At 26.1% G+C, this 25,774-nt stretch overlaps 1 protein-coding gene across 9 annotated transcripts in view; it reads right to left on the bottom strand.

Annotated features, from left to right (window-relative positions):
• Nucleotides 1–25,774, bottom strand: part of LOC114131724 (cAMP-specific 3',5'-cyclic phosphodiesterase) — a 657,881-nt gene that overhangs the window by 63,715 nt on the left and 568,392 nt on the right. For 7 of the 9 annotated variants that reach the window (XM_050200512.1, XM_050200888.1, XM_027997021.2 and 4 more), the window contains 2 exons: nucleotides 22,332–22,523; nucleotides 15,047–15,082 (listed from right to left, as the gene is read on the bottom strand). In XM_050200512.1, the coding sequence (XP_050056469.1) occupies nucleotides 15,047–15,082; nucleotides 22,332–22,523 (228 nt within the window). Of the gene's footprint in view, nucleotides 1–6,908; nucleotides 7,614–15,046; nucleotides 15,083–22,331; nucleotides 22,524–25,774 lie in introns of those variants that run through there. The other 2 variants (XM_050199364.1, XM_027997025.2) reach the window with 2 other exon arrangements.

Genomic DNA, 25,774 nt, shown 5'->3' with positions numbered 1-25,774 from the left:
ATTTGATATTACCTCCACGTTTCGATAACCATCATATTATTATTATTATCATTATTATTATTATCATTATTATTATTATTATTATTATTATTATTATTATTATTATTACTCACAACTCGTATATTACCGTCATAATAATAATATAACCCAAGAACCGACCTTTTTAACTGTACGCGTATATTATAATAATAATATACCTGATGACCCTAATATAATATATTATAATGCATACGCACGTAGAGTACGGTAGTCGACGTTCGTCTCGGCCATAAACACTGATAACCACGTGGTATATACCTGTGTTTTATTATTATTAGGACTGCAGTCGGCGGTGTACGCGCATAGATAATGTTATTTAATATTTTAGTATTTATTTATTTATCAGAACAATAATAAGCAAAATGCGTTTTGCACGGTAGACTTTTTAATATGGAACACGATGGACCGCCAGCTAGAAGAGAGATCTACGGTAACGCTCGGGAACAGTGGTTTTTTGAAACATGCTTACCTATATCATTAATAGTTATCACGAACAACCGCGGTTTATGATTTATTTTAAACCGTGTCAACGACAATATTCAATGTTAGCAGTAGACATTTTTAGTAAACTCATAGTAATCATACAATAATCACTGCTTAGCACTTAGGTAAGTACCTATCCACTATCTATATAACGTTTTATTCTAGCCGTAGACAATATACTTAATATATATATATATTTATATGTCTATGGTTCAGCCAAAGGTATTATCCGTGTATTAGGTGTAGGCAGGTCCTATTAATGTCTTCGTTATAGAATTACTATACGTAGACATAATATTATACGATTGTCATTGCGTCGTTGCAGTCGCAGCACCGCACAATCCCTAGTCGCACCATGTGTTCAATCCGAGTAATGTAATATAGCGCACTGCATAATAATATGGTTTTGAACGACGAATGAAAATTAATTATATTATCGCCACCGATTGAACCTTTTTTTACATATATAGTTTTAGAAATATATTTTAAATACGACTGCAATTCGCTACAGAGTGCGTGTCAAACGTTTAAAAATCGTTGTCACGAGGTTCTGGTCTGGATACCAAATATCGATTATTTTTAGCCCGGTCAAATAATATAAAGTAATAATTAAATTTACAATTAATCTGTATTATTCATATTGCTGGATTTTAACAAAAACCACCTCGCTAGTTGTCACAACTATATTAGATTCTTCGAAGCATATTGTTATTATACCTAACACCATAGGCTATAACTATTGAAATGAAGACAGTCATCAAGTCAGATATCCCCGAGAGCTTATTTTTATTTTATTTTCCGCGGGGATTTATAACGATGCACGTAAATTATCTAATAAATACAATACAATATATTATTTTGGTCTCGTCTGTCGACCAAAACACGTAGATTTATATTAATAATATAGAAGCAAGGAACCTTTTAGCAGTATACTTGTCGACAACTATATTAAATTATTATTAAAAGTTATATTATAAAATATACATATTAGTAATTTATTATGCGAATATATATTTAATTTATAAATTTGTGTACAAACATAATGTGTCTACATGAACGAAAGTAGTTAGACCGATTATACATGGATGTAAATGATATTTTTATCACATTTACCTAAAATGTGTTAAAATAGAATTTTTCAAATCTATACAACAAATACACGTCATAATATACATAAATTCAATAAATATGAAAAAAAAATCATTTCCATAATATTCTCACAAGGGATTTACGCATGATATAGGGTACTACTCGTCACGAAAATAATCCTCGAATAACGGCGCGCGGCGGCATGTATTATCAGACCAAAATCCGAACAAGACTATAATTTCGCCACATTCCAAAACATCATCATAATAACAATCAGTAAAGAGTGCCAAACGAATACAATTCAATCGAAAATAATCATGAATAGGTTGGTGGGAAAAAATGGTTGTATTCTCTATAGTTCAAATCTTGGTGCCATTTTTATGTTTATGATTTCGTTTTTAGAATTCATGAACGAGTGCATACATGATATATTAGGTATAATATGGTAGCTATGCGTAGTACGACAAAAAACGAGTTTTGATTAACTTTGGTTCAACGATAAGTGTCGTCCATTTCTAAAGGATTTCTCTGAGGTCATTTGTCGAGATAGGGTACACGACATGTCAACATCTTTATTCACACGTTCCTCGTAAGAATATTCAGTTTCACAAGCGTTTATGGCCGTTATTTAGAAGTTATTATGTATTTTTAGTTGGTTTGTTGATATTTTGACTAATATAAAATCGTTTTGGAGTATGAATGCAGTTATTCATTCTCTCGTCATATAATATTATTTTTTATAGAAGTTTGTGCTGAGCTTGATTATAATGAGGAACCTCAAATATTCTTTGGTTTTAAAAGGCCCGAAAAACTAAAAAAAAAATAAGTTTTCCATTTTATTTATTGATTATTATAATTATACTTTTTTTTTTTTTTGTGAAAACAAGTCCTATCAACAATCAGCATTATGTATGTAAACCTGCATTTTGAAATGACGATTGTTATAACGCCGCCACTTGAACCTTGTGTCGTAGTGGCGTCGATAAGAGTATTATATTATATAGGTTGCTCTGTGCACACATTGCACACAACGAGTACGTCACGTCATTTGTGTCCCAAACGAATTAGGATTTTTGTTTTGTTTTTTTCTGGAAACGATTTAAGTTTTTTCTCTATAGCTATTATTACGCAATACTCATGTTCATGTGCGTGTGAGGGATTACATCATCGTCACCATTGTCATTGGAACTGTAGACTTTTTTTTTTGTATTCTTTAAAGTTCCGTCTATATATAGTATTTTATATTGTCTCTCATCCTTCTTTATAAGTGCTGCTGGTAAATTACACATCGTTAAATACGTTTTCAGTTAGTAGCGAGTTATGCTGGGTAATGAATAGTCAAACAATCGACAACAGAGCAAAACAAGTTAAGAGCAAAATACACTATACATATGACAATGTAATACTATACTGTGAATTTTGAGGGACATAGTATTTTAAAGGCGATGTATCTTCAATCAAAATTGAATTGATTATAGCAATTCAGAGCTGGTCAAGTTCACAGCTGTAAAACTTGTGAACATAAGAATCTATTTTGATGAGTGAGAATATTTAAAAATTACTTAAATAATTGGTTATTTTAAAAAAAGGTCTATTTGGCTTTATGTATAGCACATCGAATATTTTAAGCAATGCATTTTGAGTGACACGTAAAATAATATTAAAATGTTTAATATTTGATGAATTTATAGGTAGGTATACATAAATATTCAATTAATATAAAATACATAACTGTTATCCATATTAGAGGAAAACAAGAGAGCTTAGCTCATAAAAATATATGTTTCTAGCGATTATAGAGGTTTGCCCGTTCAATTTTTTACGTAAATTAACGCCAAAAGGACTTGAAAACGATAGAATAGTATAATATAGTACATACTATAATAATTTATAATGGTACAGAAATGCAGTAGTTTTGATCGAACAACATGTATGAGTATATGCATGATAAATGAGATTAATTCATTCTTGAATTCGATCAGTTTAAATTGTTGAGTTATGTGATACGACAATAATTCAGAAGCTATCGTCGTACAAACGGTCCTCGCTTCTATAATACACTGTCATTTAGTAACAATAGTATAATAGTTCGCTGCATTATTTTTTCCATCATTGTTTTCATTACAATAATATATTATAATTTTATTCCACAATAATATCATAATAAAATATAACATCGATTTGTAGACTCCCGAGATACTTTCATATTATTATCAAATATTGTATTAATTATTATCAGTAATTTTCGTGGTAAACACTTTTTTTTTTTTAAATTGTCACCCATCTTTTAATATTATGTTTAAATATTTTATTACCGGGCAAAGTATGAATGCATTTTTTTTGTCCGAAAATTAATGTTGTTATATTAGTTATGCTGTAGCTCTCTGAATATTTAACCGTACTTAAATATAGGATGGAGGGGCTACTGCGTTGTGCTTAACATATTTTGCGAATAATTAATAGAACCTAAAGTTTTATGCCCCTGTAGTATATAGTTTGAAAACACATTTAATGTATATAATGTTTAATTAAACACTATACATAGGTATTCCTTTACCTATCGTATAAATATCCAAAAATTGGGAGCTACCCGAGTCGTAAAAAAAAGTTTGTAAACGACTAATAATTCCCATAAACTTTCATTTATGAATTTACATAATATTATACCTAGTTAACATTTTTATTCAAATCTGTAACGATCTTAAGTATAAAATAAGTATGCATAGTGAATTATTAAAAAAAAAAAGAAGCCAAACACGGTGATATATACGTCGTTTATTCACATCGTTATAGTTTATGTTTTCGGAAATCTGAACTTTGAACTAATAATAATTACATTTTAAACTGTAACACTATTCAAACAACGGGTATAAATAGTCTGTAAGATAATAATTATCATAATATGGGCTCTAAATAACTGACAAATATTCTTCATCATAATCTCAAAGTGATAATTAAATGTAATCGAATGGAACGAAGTTTAAACAGTTTGTGATGTGAATGAGTAGCTAATTTGGGATCAAAACTATGCAGAGCACACATACAATATTATGATGCGTGTAATATTTATGGACGTGATTAATTACACGTCTTATATTCATCATAACATAATATATTGCATGTATGGTACGTGAATAAATGGTCGTTTCTGTATAACATATGACGTTTGCATATGGTAAAGTTTTCGAGAGATTTACATATATAAATAATTATATATTAAAATAATAATAATAATGAATAAATATAAAAAAAAAAAAACAGTAGTTTTAAGTATTTTTAGTATATATGAGCCTCAGCTTACATAAATTATAATTCGTAAAAAAATATTTAAAAAGAATAGTCGTTTTATTATTTCAAAAATTGCATTGAAAATGTAAAAAAAAAAAAAAAAAACTATATATTTTCAAAGATATTTATGATTTTTGAAATAGTGAATGATCAACGATGAAAAAAAAACACACTTTACTCAGTACTCCATATTATATTATTATAGCGTAATGCAATGCAGGTAGGAGAGAAATCGCGTTGTCGTTTTTGCATTTTCTTGACGCTAAATCGTGATGTGTAGTACCCATGGCATGCGCACTTTTATCGGATAAAATTTATGCGGTGTGCGAGCGCACAGATCAGAAAATAAAAGCTCGAAGCTTATACACAAAATGGTAAATATTTCGTCTTGAACACAATACTTTCAAAGGTGGGTTGGAATGACTTAGTGAGTATATCCGTACAATATATAGGTACACCAATCACGTATTTGGCGACTAGGTTTTCATTTGTGAGGTAGTATTTATTCCCTTCGATTATAATATAAAGAGTCAGTTTTCAAGAGAAACGCTTGGTACTCGTAGTAAATTATTACGTTAGAATAAAAGAATAAATGTTGAAATTTACTGATTTTGACTACTTTTCTAAATACTTATGTTCTCGAATATTTAAATTATATTTTAAACAATTATCATTTCTATTGATAACTTTAGTTTTTAATTTTTGGCGATTCAGTTTATTTTATTGGCAATATGTTTGTGAGTTGTGCTTTAAAATTATAATCGACTAGGTATAATGTCTTGGTTTCTTGTTTATGTTGAAATAGGTAACCAGTTATACTAATATATATACTTATTATAATGTTTTTAAGTTATATTATTATAGGTAGGTAACACTTCGAACAAATAATTTTGTCAAGTATAAAAAAAAAGACTAGTTCAACAACTGTATAAATCATATGCAATCGAATAAAAATTATTTATTATAATTTGAAAATTATTTCAAATACAGTAGATTCCAAATAGCTCGATGTTTTTAGAAACTCAATTTTTGTTCATTGCCGTTGAAATCACCTTTGATAATTCGAACTTGTATTGTTCCCCGCATGAACTTCGAATAAGTTGACGAAAACGAATATTGTGGGCACTCGAAAAAAAGTATTCGAGTACTATTTTAAATTAATTTCCAAAGTATTCTTTAAGATATTGCGCATACACGATCAGGCAAAGAAAATTTTATAATAGGCACGGCGAACGAGTAAAAAAGTCATGTAATATTATTAGTACGATGTACAAGTACTCCGCAAACTCGAACTTCTCGGGGTAAATACATTTACAAACGCTTAATAATTATAATATTTAAAATGTAACGTGTTAATTCAATATTACTCGGAGATCGATGGGGGAATGCGATTCAATCAAAATTTCGAGATATCAAACAAAACCAATTATACAAGTGTTGCGGAATTTAAAAAGAAGAATTATTTCGTGTAACCGAGATACTGGGGGATTTGAGTAATCCACTGTAACGGTGTTTAACACATATTATATAGGTACCTTAATAATATTATACGTAAAGCAGATAATTATAAAATAAGTGTTCATCGATCCGTCGAGAGGTGCTGTACCCGGTGAGGGGTAAATTTCGGGAGGGGGGCTTCTGATGGCACCCAATCGACAAATCTATCATAATAATATGATTTCGATATAGAGCGTCATAAAGGTTCGTACTATCATAGATTACCGCGATAGGCATATTTACTTACGCAGTGAGCATTCGCGTAATCGCTATGACACAGTGGACATTAATCTTACAAAAAAATATTAATTATTAATAATATATACACTACAAATGGCGTCGTATGCTCATTTCGCTGTCGACAAAAAATATATAATTTTTTATGGATCGTATATTATGGAGATTATTTCAATATTTAGAATAGAAAATATTATCGTATTATATATCGGTGCAAATTATGTAAACATTTTTTTTTCTCTCAATATTCTACTCGGCGTTAGGTGGTGACTTACAAGTCTCTCTTGGAACGCTGTTCCCAAAACTTGTCCCAGAACGACGACCTGTGCTTGATGCGCAACACGCTCGTGCTGAGCGTCCGCGGCAGCTTGCCGGCCTGCGCGCCCGGCGAACCGCTGCCGCCGACCACTGCGGACGCGGAAGCGGGCCCGTTGGCCGCGTCGCACATGGCCGACACGGACGCGGAGCCGCTGATGCCCAGCGCGCCGAACTTGAAGACGGTGCCGCCGGCGGACGACGACCCCCGCCGCCTAGGGCCGTCCGCGGACGCCGGCGGCGACGAGATGGTCGGCGACTCCATGGCCGTGGCCGCAGCGGCGGCGGACGTCGCGGCGCCGGCGGCCACGGTTAACGACCGGCGGCGGTGATGATGGGTGACGACGGTCCTGGCCGCCGCGTCCCTACAAGACCGCGTCGGCGACGACGACGACGACTGGGACGACGGTGACGACATGGCCGGACGGAGGCGCGGCCACCATGACTTTGCGTACCGTCGTCGAACGCGAGGCGGTCGCGCTCGTACTGATGCTCGCACTATAGATTATAATATTATGTTATACGATAATACGCGGCGCGGATAATATTTTATAATATTGTCGTTGTAACGGTGGACGGCGGTGGCGGCGGCGGAACGAACGCACGGACGGTGGACGCGCGCGCGACGACGGACGTGACGGCCGACCAACTGCCGGTGTGCATTTGGCCGTGGCCGCCGCCGCCGCGCGGCCTGACGACGCGAGGGCCCCGGAATGAGCGGGGCGCGCTCGCGCGCTCGCGTTTCCGCGGTGTTGCCTCCGCCGTGACGATAAATACCGTGCGCTCGAATTTTTTTCGCCACCACACACCGTCGTCGTCGTCGTATAATATGCAGCAATACCGTCATAATATTATAATACCATACTCGGTGGTCGTGTGTTTTGCCGTACTCCTAATAACGCTCTCTAATTATTGTTATTATCGTATTTGTAGTAATGAACAGTCTGTTTTAAACACTTAAGCCAGGTACGGATTTCAATGCGTTAATTTCAGGTGCATCGGACAACGCGTTCCGATTAGTCTCATATTATAATATTAAACGTTTCCGATAAAAATCGTTTTAAGGATGACTTTTTTTTTTTATTTTCGTTTTTAGATCGTAATAGTATACCATTACATTACACGAACTCTTAGTATACGAGTATATAATATTGCTTTCATAATATTTGCTTTAACGACTTTAATGGTTTTTTCTTTTCTTTTTTGTGTATAATTTTCATCTATACCGAATTTCAATATTTATTATCTAAGTCAAAGACTTAAGTCAATAAAGTCAAAATCAGTCTTTGTCAATTTTCAGCGATTATTTTTCGTGAAGTTTTTTACCGGGACATTAAGAAATAGCAAGTATATACCTCCATTAGTAAACCGACATTTTGAGTGGTAGCCCGTAGCATTTCGTTAACCGAAACATTTAATACTTATAATTCAACGATTACTCGGAATACGAAATTAAAATGTATGTTGTCATTAAAAAGTAAAAAATTATAACGATAAAAATTATTAAAACGAAAAAAATGTATATTGTTTATTTTAATTGGAGATTATGTAAATAATATAATGAGCGTTGTTTGATAAAATAACCATTTAATATACTGTTTACATATTTAAAGTGCGCGTCTAAGTTTGCTATTTTGTTTTTGTACTATTGTTAGTTTATAAAGCAATATATATATATATATAAAAAAAAGTTTTTCATTTGCTCGTAAAAAACAAATGTGGTATTTTTTAAGAGTATTGTGTCATTAAAAAGGTATTTTTGGTCATTTTTTAGAGCATTTTTATATAGTTTTCAAGATAATTAAATCCGTATCCCAGTAAAATGTATAGTGTTAATGAATCTTGTAGACCGCTTTGTATGGTGTTCCCAACTTTTTTTGACTAGCTACTTAGGTATAATATTTGAATGGCATTCATGACCGATCGTTTGTATATTGAATCTGACATTTTAATGCTACTTCAGTATAATACGTATTATATAACGGTATGCACAGTGGATAGGTAACAATCGTATATTATTAAAAATATTACTGGTTGTCGAGTTCACCAGTGTCAAACATTTATATTTATTGCCAATTGTTAATATATGCTTTTTTTTTTTTAATGCAAACTATTATATATCTGTTATTTCCTTTACAAGTTTAATATCATACAATATTCCAATAGAAATTTTATAGAATACAAATATACACTGTACTATTTTAATTTATACCCTATATAAACTGTATTTAGATGTCATATGCATTCATTCTAGAGTATATTACAAAAAATATAGTTTAGTTTTTAATTATTTAATAATGTTGTTACAATAGTACTCATATTGTAACGAATGTTATCGCATAGTGGTAATTTTACTATTTGTAGTTCTTTATTCACAGTCTTAAAAATATTAATGAACAAAATAATATACTCTTTAGAAAAAAAAAAATAATACAATTATAGCTGCTTAGAAAGTACAGAAACTATAATTTACGGTAAATATTTAATCCAATCACCTATCTATAGATAATTTATATTCTATATATATATACATATATACTATAATTTTATTTCAAATATTGTACAATTCTTGGATTAAGTATCTATACATTTTTACAACTACTAATTTACCAAGTACCATATAACTATATAATATACATTAGACAACAGTATAGACTATAGTGAAATATTATTCACAGTTGTAGTTTTACACAACACTGTTTAAAAATACATTATACTACTTGCTTACAATGTAGGTCCTACATATTATTTTATGATATCATAGCATTAATTTAATAATAACATAAAGAAGCAACAGTTCGGTGTACACTGTGGCAAACACGTCACATTTATAGTGCTACTTTATAATGGTATTTTATGTCATTCAGCATGTCATGCCGGGTGAATATGTAATAAGTTTTACACACACACACACATATATATGTATAATAGTTAGTTATTATTTTTTTATAATAACTCATAATTATTATAATTAATTACGAGGACTTACCTACAGCATATTTTTTAAAATTATTTATTTTTCTTGTAGTGGGTATATTATTTTATTTTGAATACAATTCTAATAAATTAATAAGTAAAATTTGAAAACAACTTTAAGCACTGTTTTTAAATTTAAACCGAAGTTTATCCATTAAATTAAATAATTCCCTTTTATGTAAATTGTATTTGTAAGACCCTTTTTTTCTTCTTTTAATGATTTGATCAAAAATATTATAAGTTGGACCTTCAGATTTTCACACTAAAAATAATAAAGGTATTTCACAAATTTAATTTGATTTAAAATTCATTTTTGTTATTTTTATTATTTTTTTGAAGGTCTGGGAAAAAAAAACATCATAAGAAAATAATATAGTTTTTTATTTTGATTAAATAAGTACCTACCTAGTACCTATACAGAAAACGAACTATATCAATTTATAAAATATTTTATCACCATAAAACAAGTTATTTATTAAACTACTTAATGGACATTTATTTATTTTCCATATTTGTGAATACAATTTAAGTTGTACTATATTTTCAATAAATCTTAAATAGGTTATTTAAAGAAAATAATAAACAGAAACAGACTACTATAAGATATCTATTATACTCGCTTTTTGACTTTTTAAAATGTACACAACACTATTTAGCATTATATTTAGTAATACGTACAATATATACTAGATTTGTCTTAAGTTATATACATTTTAATACATAATTAAAATTAATCACAAATATGTTTTTATTTGTTATAGTTTATTATTTGTTAAAAATATATACATTAGAGAGTGTTTTAATAAAATTTCTTAAGAAATTAGATCTCTATTTAAATAAAAATTGAAAACTTTGATTTTAATATTATTTATTTTATTTTTGTATTTTTGTATTTAGTGATATTGTGTTAACTGATTAGTGAAAAGAAAAATGAAAATTGAATGATAAAATAAATTTATATTTTAATAAAAGTTTATAATCTATCTTTTAATTTTTCAATCCAACTCACAATTACGGTATATTTGACATTTATGCCATATAGCTATTTCTAGTTTACGCTATAAGACATTTTCGTTAATTAAATAAATTATTACCATTTTGATTGATCGAAAATAGAGATAATCATCATTTTAAGAGGTGAGAAATTGTGAAAAACACATACAAATATAATAATGTAAAAATGTGCTAATATAAAAGTGTTGAACTAAAAAAAAATAAATCACCATTATCGTTGCATTATTCAATGTTATATTATGTGTACTTATTACCTTATGTTATTATTTTAATGTAATTTTTCATATTTCTAATATAAAAACAAATACTCATAGATTATAGTAGTATAATGCATGTGATTTTTATACATTTTTGAAATGTTAATTTTTTCCATCTATGATGTTTGTAGTTTTTTAAAAGTTATACAATTATTACATTTAATAAATAAGTCGAATATTGGTTAAATTTAAGTAGAAATACTTCATTAGTTAATTAGAAAGTGTATATTTTGTGTTTAAAGTATCCATCATTTTCACTGTTTTTAATTGTTTTTTTGCGTTTTAATATACCATTAAAATTTTGATAGTTATATACCCGTTCAAAAAAAAAAAAAAAATTGTATTATGCGGTTTTTTAGTTTTTCATTCACATGTGAATGACAAAAACGGATAGGATTATGTTGATTATTATATGAACCTTACCATTTATGACACACAAAATCTAGAAAACTGTAATAAATTGTAATAATTTTTTATAAAAGAATTTCATAATTATTATTTTTTTATATTTTAAATACATGTTTCATTCTAGTTGACCATGTATATTATATAATTTAAAAATAATTAAAATTATGACTAAAGAATAAATAAAAAATATATAGTGATTAAATTATAGTCATATTGATACTACATACAATATAATGTATTTATATATTCAGTTTTATTGTGTTTAATGAAGGCGAGATAAGTTAAAACTACAAATCTTGCTTAAAGTTTTATGTTTCATTACATAATATCTTAAAAGAAGTATCTAACACAATACATTTTCATATATATTATACATTTTTTTTAAACTAAAAGTTGAAAAGTTTTTTTTTCAAGATGTTTACTTATCCTTTAATAATGGTAAGATTGGTACATTCAATTAAATACTTAAAGGTTAAAACCTAAAAAAACATACAAAAAGTTTTGAATTCAATGTATATATAATATAAATATATTATATATATATGTGTGTAAAATAAATACTATTATTATAAAAAAGGATCAATAATTTTAAAATACATACTATAAAGAAATAATCAAATTTAAAGACCATTAAAGTAATAACATTTCATTATCAATCATATTAATTTAATATAAAATAAGACTATTTTCATCATTGATTTTTTTTAATTTAATTATTTTCACTTATTAAATACTCCTTCAATATACTTTAAAACTAAATGTTTTTTAATTAGATTATATATTTACTATATCAATTTTTAAAATATAATATTTAACTAATATAAAAATATCTACAAGAAATTCTAATATATCATATGAAAAATAATATCAAATAATATCATAGTTTTTGTACAAACTAACAAAATATACATATATTTTTATAGTTTTCATAAATTATAATAATAGTAATAACTTAATATTTATACTTTTGTAAGTCAAAACTTATTATTTTTTTATTGTCTTCTAGGAATCAAAATATGGATACTTTTTTTTTTAATGTACTTATGTAATAATTATATATATTTTACAAAGTTTACTTGTAATTAAATGTTAGGAACATATTTAGGTAAGGTTCTATTAATTAGTTACGTTAATGTAGATTTATCATTTTAATTATAACATATATTTCAAAGCCATTAAATTCCATTATACAGATGACTATATACCTAACCCTTCTATGTTGAGGTCTAGTACGTATTTAGTAGTGATTATTAATCTTCATTATGAAAAAGGAAAATATGCGTTGTTCTGCTCGTATTTGTGTAGGTTTAGTAAACGGTGTGATAATATTGTATAAGGTTTGTTTTAATTTTTACTGTTTAACAGTTATACTTTTATAATAGCAACATAACTTTAATAAGGACGACGTTTTAAATGCAATTTTGCTTAAATTATATGATAAAAAAAAAAAATTAAATTAAAATTACAAAATGATAATAATCCAATATTATCTAATAAATTTTATAGTTTAATATTATTGACTTTCTATACGATGTGTGTTTAAATACAATGTTATTAATTTAATAAATTTATCTTGACTCTTCTAGTATTGTCTTTGCAAAGATTTCATTATTTAGTATATAAATAATAATTTTTTCTAACGGTACAATTTTATTCATACTAAATGCTTTTATAATATGTTAATTGATGTTTATATAAATTATAATATGATATATAATATTTATTTTCATATGAATGTCTAAAATTTCAAGTTCTAATACTATACTTCAACATGTAATTACATTTAAATAATATGCATTGTGTTTTTTTTTTTTTTTTGGAAGCCGAGCTACTAGAAATGAGGTAGTCTGAACCATTTATATATACATAAAGATTTTAACTACCTGTATGGTATTTTTATTTTGATTTGATTTATAATATATTCAAAAAATGTATGTCCTTGTCAATACATGTTCAAAATATCAAATTAACATATTAATTATAAACGTAGCTTTATTATTAAAATTAAGTTTCATTGTTCTCCTCTAATACTTGTTTTATTTGCATTTTCAATAGTATCAAGTTACTTACTGTCAAACTAATATGTTCATTTTTATTTTGACATACGCTCAATGAGTATGCGCTTATAGCTCATTACCATACTTATCCCTACTAAAGTTAAAAGTTTCCACTTTTTTTTTTCACTTTCAAGATTCGCCATATATTCGTGATAAATTCATGAATTGTACTTAGTATTTTAGTTTAATGAAACAAAAATGTAGAGCAATACAAAAAAATAAAGAAATTAAAGAAAACTCTCAGTTGAAATATCATAATAGGTATACGACTATAAATTTAATATGCATATATGTACATAATTATCCTACAAATATAGTTTTATTTTATACAGTTATCGGGATTTTTGTGATTTTATGTGATAAATTACAATGAAAATGATTTGATTTGCTCTAATCATGTGTAATATAATATATAATATTAATACTATGTTTACGGTGAGCACAAAATAAAAATATAATTGATCATTATAATGAAAAAGTAGCATATCATAATATGGTTTCGATGATACTGTCACCAATAGGTAATAATGTATAATACAATAATATTATAAACAATTTAAATTTTTATATTTTACCATTCCAATTGTTCGTCATAAATTTAAGTCATTTATACTATTTGACCTAATGTGTGTTTTTTATAGAGAAATAATTAACTAATTGTATACATTCAATGTTGTTAGCGCGACACGAGACATAACACGAATATAATATAATGTTTAATATACAAGTATAAAATACTGCGCTATTATAATAATAATATAGTCATGTTAAAGTGAAAGTTTGGATGATATAATATTAAATACCTACATTTGTCCAATTTAAGTATACCTAATATGTACACATATGTACACTTCTTAGTTATTTAAAGGGGACAGCTGTTATAAAAAATATTGATGTTCAATAGATATTATATTTTTGTTTCATTTTAAATTCATTATTAAATGATTAGAACCTTACACTATAAGAGGAATTAAGTTTTTACAACATGCAAAACAGCATGAAAAATTACACTGTTCTAGTGTATAGTAGACATAAGTTATAGTTGTTTCACCAACTATCTACCAATATAAAAATCAACTTACCTATTAATCAGATAATTTAAACTATAGTATTTATAGTTAACTAAATTATATAAAATATAGTACCGTGAAATGTAGAATAACAAAACGGTAGGTATATTTGTATAAAATGCAAAAAAATATGTAATGTCCCGGATCTATACGGATTTTTTTTGCATTTACATATAAACTAAAATATACAAGATATACTACTTATACTATAACTACTTCTACTACTACTACTACTACTACTACTACTACTACTACTAATACTACTTCTACAAACAGTTAAACTAATTACGACGTGTATAATATATTATGTACATACGTTGATCTTTCCAAAATGGCTTCAGTCTCTTTCAATCTGTAAAAATCGAATATAAAAACATTGGTAATATTCTGTTGTCTAACTGCGGCAAAAATTGACTTTTTTTACTTTATAATATTCAGCGGTTATGCGAGACAAGGGTAGGTCAGTTTGAGGTCATGAGCGGGTTTGACACCGGAGGCGTGACGTATTTTATATAGTGGCTCACTAGCTCGCGTATTGGTATATTGACTATACCGCCGGATACCTGTCTGTGTAACCCACCTCTGCCACTCATAATATGCTCACTACCAGGAATACTTGGTGAAGTATTCTTGAGAGTGATGTGAGGGTTGTTTGGTAGAGGGTAGGAGAAGAAACTACAATTCACACACGGCCTTGTTTTGTTTAAATACGCGCACAAAAATCTTTGTTATTTCATTGTCAGCCCGCGGGTTTGTTTACACGTTTTATCTGCAATACGCTTTGTTGGAAATAAAATCGGCAAACTCTTATCAATAAAAACAATAATAATAATTAAAGTGATAAACGAAATCTCAGATAATTTCGATTTTTATCTCGAATTTTTACAGCGTGACTTTTACGAGTGTGGGTGATGAGAAAAACGACAATCGTTCGCGTACAAATACCATCATCGCGCCATCGATTGCATACGTTCGCGTCGATGTGTTTGCGCAAAGAATCGCACTATTGAAAAATGTTACACACACGCTTAAACGTTATTATTATAATGGTACTCCGAACCGTTTTTGAATAAAATACTGTATTTTGATGTTAACGAGTTCGATGATCCACCGTTAGCGGAGGTAGAGCAAACAACTGACTACCACGGTTGTATACTCAATAATATAATATTATAAAAACAAAATTGAATTCAAAAGTTTTGAGCCGTATCGAGGTGTTTTGTCCGTGTATATTATTTAATCATATTATTAAATTCTGAAGTTTTTACATTACACGTGAGTTATGTACAATATATATAGTTAGGTACGTCGATGACGAGTATACTGCGTCATTGTATAATAAAGCCACGCCAAACGTCAGCATATATATACGAGTACTCAGCTGGGTGACCACCCGGGTATTTTAGTGACGTATCAAGTGCTCGTTTCTCTCATCACGAACTATACTCCAATTATTATACTAGCATGCTATCAATTTATTAATAGTTTATCTTGATAGAAAAAAATTGAGTTATCATTATTTATTTGTAAAAGTTAGTTCAAGAACAATCCGATATAGTATACAATATATAAATTAAAAATTTATTTAAAAAAAAAAAAAAAAAAAATCGTTCAGGAGCAAAAATTGATTAATTAAATGTTAATTTTTCTAACTAGAATATATTTTTGATAATTCGATTTTAATTAACGAATAATGATACTAAAACATATTATTTTAATGGTTATTACATTTCTTTTTAAAATATTTTATACGTACTTAGTTTTATTAGCAAGCTTATTGTAACTTTAATGGACAACCATTATTGTTCAGTATAAATTGTCTTAATAAAATTTTATATTTCAGTAATTTATCATTATATTTGTGATACAACATTCATTGAAAAATATTGAAAGCTTTAAAATCGACATGCCTATTTTTTGTAATAACCAATGATCGATGTAAGAAATGTTTATTCTAAGTGGGTATGATAAATACTTTTCAAATGTATTAAACTAATCGCTATATGTGTTTTATATGGGGTTAAATGGATTAGAGGTAAATTAATTCTGTGGCAATCATTTTTCTATTAATAACGAAAATTTTTATTTCAAAAAGAAATGTTTAAAAACTGTAAATTGATTTTGGTATTCATTCCAAGCCCGGTTCGAAATGTCTAAACTGTATTATTTTTGTTCACTGATCATGATATACTTAATGGATTAGTGTGATATAAGTTGACCCTGTGGTTTTGTATGTACTTGTTCGCTTAATTATCATTAATATAACCTACACGGTTGAATAGTATTCGTTATAGACCATTAACAGTATCTATGTTGTATTTTATGTACATGAAATCAATCGAGATTTAGGTAGCTAAATATTAAAAGTATTTTAATATCAATATCAAAATAAAAAAAAAACTTTAACAATGAAAAATCCAACAAATATAGATATAATTATACAAATTATTATGATATTTCCCTTAATATTCTATGTCTGTTAAACTAGGTATATTATAAAGGTATCATGTGAAATTATATATTTTTTTTTAAAAAAGCAATAAACAACATATTTTTATAATAATTATAAAAATATATAATAATTAATTATTTATTATTGCGTGTAAACAAATGCAAAAAAAAAAAGTCTTAAGAATTTTTATTCACCTATATTATTTATTATACCATAGTATTTAAATTGGACAATGGAAATTGTATTTTAATTTATATGAGTTCAAGAATATATATAATAATTGAAAAAGACATAACCTGAAATAATCAATACTAAAAGTTATACAGAAAAAAATGAAAAATATATATATATGTATTACTCTACAAATATTTAAGTTCGATTGATTGTTTGATAATATTGAAAAATGATTAATTGTAAAGAATAAATTATTGAAATATATATATATTTTTTTTTTTTAAATGACGAAAACTTTTTTATTATTTAAATTCAATATAACATTCCAATAGCTATAGTGCTATAACTATAGTTTTACTAGAAAAATTGATCGAACATGTTAAGATAATAATGTTTTAGATCTATAATAATAATTAAACACGTTTCAGATAGTTATATACACTTATACGTAATAAATATTAACTATAAAAACATTAATTGATTAAAATACAATTTTTTTTTTAATTTATGTTAACACCATACGAAGAGATTTCGCATATTTTGAAATAAGTACGACATAATAATATACACTAAACCAACGAATTATCTACTCATTATTTTTAATCATAGTTAATTTGCATACCTATAAAAATTAGTAAAAATTGTTTAACCTTTATTTTTAAATATTCCTATGATCTAAATTATGTAGATGTTAATGTGTATAATACATTAAATTATGAACACCGCGTGTAAAAATATTTTAAGACTTTCCTACCATAAACAGATTATAAAGAAAATAACGCTCAGAGCTTGTTCTGTTTTAATTAATAATAATAATAATAATAATAATTTTAATCCGTAAGAAAAAATAACTGTACTTCGTTATATTCATATTTTTTAAAATGCAAAAAATAATACTGAGTTTTTTTTTCAATTAATTTAGGTCTTTTGCTGTGCAAGCATATTTTACGATATTATAAAAATTATCAGTTTTAGGTAACTACTACCCATTCATGACATAATATTGTACAATTTTCAATAGCGATAATGAAATATGAAACATAATTGTTCAGATTATTTTAGCAACATGTCTTATTTAGTATGAACATAAAACAAATTATATACATCAACAATAAATAGTAATAACTATTTTAAGTTGATAAATAATTTGTATACTATAGAATGCAAACAGATTTTTATTTCACAAATTAGGTACCCATATTCTTTAATATAATAATAACAATCATAATAAAAATATCTGAATAAAGGCCGTGTGATAAAGCGTAGGTGGTGTAGTTTCCTAGTTTCGATTGCATAACTACAAAAAAGTGCGATTGATGCGTGATAATAATATAAAATGTTATATTTTGTTCAATCAAAACATCGACCAGGTGTGTGCTCGGTAAGCTTACTGCCAGAGGATTGCAGTTTTTTCTTTTTCTTTTTTAATATTGCAAAAACGCCCGGCGGTACGTCAAACCTACAAAGCGCTTGCACTGGTATTGATCGGGTTATGCAGCCGAACAATGCCATCTGGTTATATTATTATGTTCGAATCTTAGTATTTTACTGCCCCGCCAGATGGTGTTTGGAGGCTATGAAAAACCATTTCATAGATGGCATTACAGTGATATGATATAATAATATATTTGGTGTATTTTCATAGGACCACAAGTGACAATAACAATGTTGTTAAAATAAATTTAATACCTTTATTTTTGATTAATTTGAAAAATATGAAATTAACTGTTTTCTATCAATCACAGAACGTATATTTTTTTAGAACACCATTATATCCACCAAAAACAACAAAAATGCAACTATTTAAAAATAATCAAAATGCAATTAATATAATTGTAAAAATATCAGCGATATTAAAAAAAATTATATATATTTATATAACATATTATGTAAAAAATCATTGTATTGTGAATAAAAATATATCGTTATGGTTTATCATCAATAAAAATATAATAAAATAGTTTACATAAGAAGGCAATTTCGTTTCATTTAAACAATAATTAAACAGAGTTTATGCTAGTGACTAGACATACCTAATCATTTTATTGGAACGTAATCTTGAGAGTAGCTTGTATTTTGGAAAAAAAAAGCTACAGTTTAATAATAAATTTAAAGTATCAGTATTGAAATATTAATTGGTAACTAGTATTATAATATTATTTTCAGTAATCGGAAAACGTAATTGTATTATTGATCTGAAAACTATTGTTTAATAATAGTGTAATAGGTATATTAAATCCAACAGTTTAATTAAAATTTAATCACGTAAATTATTTGTTACATATAGTATTGCCTATTGACATTTAATAGTGCACTCATATATAGTTATATATAATACAACGTGTTTAATTAAATAATATCATTCACAAAAAGGCCATTTAAAATGTATAATTATTAATATAGTTACTGCATACAATATAATAATACATATTTTATACAATGCAAAGATTACTTCTTTTTGTTTTGTAATGTTTTAAAATAACCGTTAGACTAAGTTATGTTGATAAAATTTAAAATAAAAAATCATACTTAAAGTAGAAGTGATTTAAACATAATTTTTTAATTTAATGTTAACTCGATTTTAAATTCAAAAATATGAGATAATTTTTTTTTTTTTAAATATCAGTAATTTACTAAAAATATAATTTAAATCTTAGGGAAACTTATTCTAGGTGTGTAAAATAATAAGTTATCACCATCATAATACTATGATATACTTATAAATTATAATATCGTTTTATGTTATTTTTTTCATTTAAAATAATTTACTTATAATTAATTTTATTATTATTATTATTTCGTTATTTTTATCAATATAGTTAAATAAAAAAAATATTAATCATAATTCATTATAATAGATTGTACTTTTGTTATACCAATGATAATTACATGAATCTTGTTATTTACTAGTACCTAGGTCCATATTCTAGAAAGTATAAAATGTTGGTTTTATTTAACTTAAATGTAAATATTACATTTGGTTCAAGAGTTGTTCAAAATCTATCAGTCAAACACTAAGAATCTAGCTAGAAAATTTGTATCTAATTTGTATGCATTTTTGAAAAATAATATATAAAAATTAAATTAAATCAACAGATTTTTAAAACTCTAAAATGTATATGGTCCATCATAATATGTTTAAAATATGTTTAAGAAATACTATTATAAATAATTGTGTAAAATGTCCTAGTTTCTATAGGTTTATTAAAATGTCAAAAATAATGAAAAACGTTTTTCTACTCGGCAGGGAATCAATAACCCAATAAGGTCATGGCTGTTCAGTGGTACTATTTCTATTTTCTATAAAAAGTTATATATTTATATTTAATATTTATTTTTAAACTCATACATTATTCTTATATCTAGATAAAAGTTTCATTATTTGCAACAACTAAACAGCCGCATTAGTTTACAGATTATCTCTTAGAAATTCAGTAGGGCTGTGGTTACCATAAGTTATTGAATTTGTAAAGAATTTTTTTTAAATATTATTAATAAAAAAACGATAGTTAATTTAAAATTATGATAAATAATATGTATGGTCGTCTATATGTAATTTTTAATACCCACCAAGTTGATTATGTGTTAGTTAAAAAAAAAAAAATAAATAAAAATACTTGTATACAAACAAAATTATAAAATATGCATATTTTATACTATGTTTTTGATAAAATGTTTTTCTATTACTTATGTATTGGACGAGTAGAAGGTAACTGAAGTATTATTATGTTTGTTATAACAAAATGCATTAATATACAAATAAATGAATAACCTTTAATGAATATAGGATTTTTTTTCATTAAAAACCATAATATTATATAATAATAAGTGAAATAAGTAATTACAATTTCTTCGATAAGAATTATGTATACAAAGTATAATAACCCAACATCAAACAATAAGGTATTAATAAAATTGAAAAGATTAATTTCAAGATAAAAATATAATAGTAAAAATACTTATATAAGTCAATGTTGGAAAAACTTTCAAAACTATAGTAATCAATAATATGCTTCTGAACTTTTGTTATTTACTTTTAATGGTCAAAGTATTAAAAACATTATTTAAAACTAATAATAAACACCAAACGTGATTTTTTTTTTGATACATTAAAAGTTTTTGGTTGAAAACCTCGGTGTAAAATATTTTATTTTCGTTTTATATCAAAATTTAATGTACCTATATTAAAAATAATTAAATTTTTAAATGTTTCATTTAGCCAGTAGTTATTAGTTATTATATCTGGAGTATGTTGAATAGTTATTATAACAATAAATCGAAATAAATTATAATTTATGCGTATTTTAAACAATTTGTGTAACCGATAAAAATAATTGTTATTCGTTATGTAAAACATTATAATAAAATTATTGTTATGTTTGTGTAGATCTTAATGTCGACGCATATCCTATTTAAGCGTCAATATATTATAGTTATGATAATGTGTTAAGTACCTACTTGAGGATTTTAATACACTTGTAAATTGATGGTTTATAATATTTAATAAGCTGATAAATAATTAATTAGAAAAATTTTAAATAATATAAATTTTGTTGTTACAATAAGTTACATATTATGCAAAACAATGCTTTATAGTTTCTATAATTAATTACACTTGAAATGTTGTCTTTAAATAAATACTAAGTGATGAAATAAACTAAAAACCAAGTTAGAAATCTAAATTATATAATATACGTTATACATTTATAGAATAATATGTATACATTAAAAAGTATTTAATTCGATATTACGACTTAAAAAAATTAATCTTTATATAATTGAAATTGTAAGAGTATTTATAAATGAGAAATAAAATATTTAAAAAAAAACCAATATTATTTTCACCACTATAGTTTTGTCTACAAAAAATAAGCAATTAAAAATATAATGACGATAAATTATATTTTTATTATGTAATGAATATCACTTGTGGTCCTCGAAAATATTTTATTAATTGGTATCAAATGATATTTACCTTTCGCTGGCAATGGATGAGTTTCTGGACATGGACTTTGGCGAAACTTCGAAATCGGAGTCTGATCTATACAGGAACGACTCTCGCCGCTGTGGCAAATTTTGAAGCACCAGACCAGCTGAAGGGGATGTACCTCCGCCGTCCAGCGGTGATCTACCAGGACTAGTGCCAGCTCCATTTTCCACATCAAAACTGCAATCAAATAATTTAAAATGTAACAGCAAGTAAATACAAGAAAACTATTATAATAATATTATATTATATTCAATAATAAAATACACACAGTATATATTTAAATGGTTGTTTTTAATTTCCATAAAATAAAATATAGTATAGATGTACGTTTTATTTTACCAATCATATTTACAGACAGTATTGGGACACTTTATTATTATTGAAAATAGTTAAATATTTGATTTTTTTTTATGTATAAGTTAACATAAATATTTGATTTTTTTAAATGCATCAACAAAAAATCAATTTTACCAAACACTGTGTAAATATGCGTCTATCCATATTACCACTGTTTGGTAATTTTATGTGATTGCATTACAAACACGCAGTATATTAAACATAAACAAGTTTATTATACATAAATATTTACTTTCTTTATCAAGTTCAAGAAAGAAAAAGAAACAAGTATGAAAGGCTTTTCGTAGAATAAGATATGTGTCAACAATATACCAACAGTTCTTTTAAACCTTATTCATTTATACATCTTTGCTGAAACATTTTTGAAAATCTATGAAATTTATACACACACTATTATGCAGCAAATTCAGTTAAAGTTCTAGATAAATGTACTTAAAAAGCACGTTAGAATTTCTAATAAATCTAATAGAACACTTTTAAAGTTTAGTGTGTTCTTTCAGAATACATGTTTGTTTAAATTTTTAAAATATAATCTATATAGAGTCAGGTTCCAAGTATTTTCTTTAAGAAATATGTAATTTTTTTTTTATTAATATTAATTTAATTATTCAATACATATATTACTCATAAATAAAACAAAGTATAAATGCATATATAATTATAATTGAAACCAATAATTTTTCAAACTAAACCAAACATTTTTTTATAAATAATACTTTATAATTCCAATATAATATTGTACTTAAAACGATTATAAATAATAATAATACCTACCTAAATAAACTTAAAAAAAATATTTATCAATATTTTATATATTTTTAGTCATTAAATATAACAATAAAAATTAATAACATCAGTTATTGATTTTTAAATAATTCCAGATTAAGATACGCTTTTATACTTTTTTTATTATTTTTTTTTTTTACCTTCAGTTGACATATCTAACGAAAAAAATATTGATTCATCTTTGTTCATTGCCAAAGAACAGATTTTTCCGAAGAATAGAGAATCCATATATATGTATATATATTATATATATAAAGAGCTTAAAGGCTAATGGAAATGATGAATTTAAGGAAAATTGATAAGCAATAATAAATGACAGAATAAGGATAAAAAAACGAAGCACTGAACAATAGGCGAAATATATTATAAATACAATTCATTGGCTAACGTATGTAATAATACAAATTATTTATTTATTTAAAAATTATACATGCACTCTAATTATATTAATATTTAATTTAAATGTATTCAAAAATTCACCAATGTATAATAATCTACGTCATATAAGTTTTATACCATTTTAATTATCATTTAAATATTTATACATTTTAATAGACCAAATGACATCAAAAAGTACAACTGTCTATATAGGTACTAGGTACATCTTTAATGTAGGATACTTATCATAAAGAAGATAATGTAAACATAGTAAAAGTGGCTTAATGATTTTGGAATTATCAAAAAGGACGTAAAGTTACAGTTTGAGTGTAATCCAACATGAATTATTTGAGTGGACGAAATGTCTTTGATGTTCTATAGTGTTTACAATGGGTAAGCTCTATACTCTATGCCCGAGTCCAAAAATGTTCGGATCAAAAATACATTTAAATATTTGAAATAAAAAGAAACATCAAGTTATTTCAATGTTAAATATTTTTAGTAATACCCTCAGTGTTTATAAAAAATACCTTGCTTAAAATATAATATGCATATACATTATATATTTTACTCGTGTTCATTAACAAAAGAATGAAAACTATTTTAAATTTAAAAAAATTGAGTTATACATTGATGATATAGCTACTAAAGTTTTTTTTTTTCAGAAAGTGATGTTTAAAACATTTTCTCTCTAGCACATATGCCAATGTAAAAAAAAATATACATATATTGCATAAAATAGATTGGTTGTATCAAATTGTAAAATAAAAATATATTGATACAAAAGCATAAATATATTTGAAGCTTATACTTGAATTCATTTTTATCGGATTTATTACAATAAACATAATTTTACGAAACATTTGTTGTTTTTTTTTTAAATATATATATATACATAATCCGTAAAAATATAAGACATTGTACCATTGTGTCCCATTCTAACTGTGAATAAACATAAACAGTCTCTGGAAAGATCTGAAATGAATATATAGTATGTGTACTTCGAATGAGAAAACGTGCGCCCATTTTCAATACATGCCTCATACAATGCTTTTATATTATGTTATGTTATCTTCACATAATTGAAATTTAAACGGATTGGTATTTATTAAAAATCGATTTATACATATGAATAACTTAAACGCACACATGGGTATTGGAAAATGTTTATTTTCAAGTTTCATCAAAATATGAAACGTTTAACGTGATAATTTAAATAAATATATTTATACTAGACAAATTATTATTATAACAAATAAAAATGAATTTAATAGTTTATGATAAGCCGATAAACCATTATTAAGGATTTAAAACACATTATAATTACGTGTTCACTATACTGTATAGTGTATAATCAACAAAACCAAAAAAAAAAAAATGTACATCTATATTATGACTTAAGTATATAATGTTTTGTATAGGTGCAAAAAATACACAGGGGCATTTGCAGAAACCTCGTTCTACGATTCTCCCTTTAATTAAACTAAATTATACGTTCATGTCTGTTATTCGAGACAAGAATTACATAGCACCAAGCTTTATTAAAGGTTGAAGTCAAATTAGAAACAAAACAGAAAAAAAACACAACCAAAGTCGTACTATTTTAGACTTAAATTTATTTTTATTTATTGTGTTCTTCAGCTATTATATTATATTCAATATGTTTTTCCTATGTTAATAATATAATTCATTGGCTATTTGTTTATGAAATTTTGGATTCACACTTATTAATTGTATTGTTTGAAATAAATAAGTAAAATTATTTTAGAATTTTAGAAATTGTATAAATTACTTGTACATAATATTATCAAGTATTAATATAAATAAATATATATGTATATAGAAATATTTGAACATATTATGAATACATTTTTATACAACTTTTTTATTATTAAGATAATTTCTAT

The sequence above is a fragment of the Aphis gossypii genome, chromosome 1 (genome assembly GCF_020184175.1).
Source record: "Aphis gossypii isolate Hap1 chromosome 1, ASM2018417v2, whole genome shotgun sequence".
In the NCBI taxonomy this organism is placed as follows: domain Eukaryota; kingdom Metazoa; phylum Arthropoda; class Insecta; order Hemiptera; family Aphididae; genus Aphis; species Aphis gossypii.
This window is presented reverse-complemented; position numbering and strand designations above follow the sequence as displayed.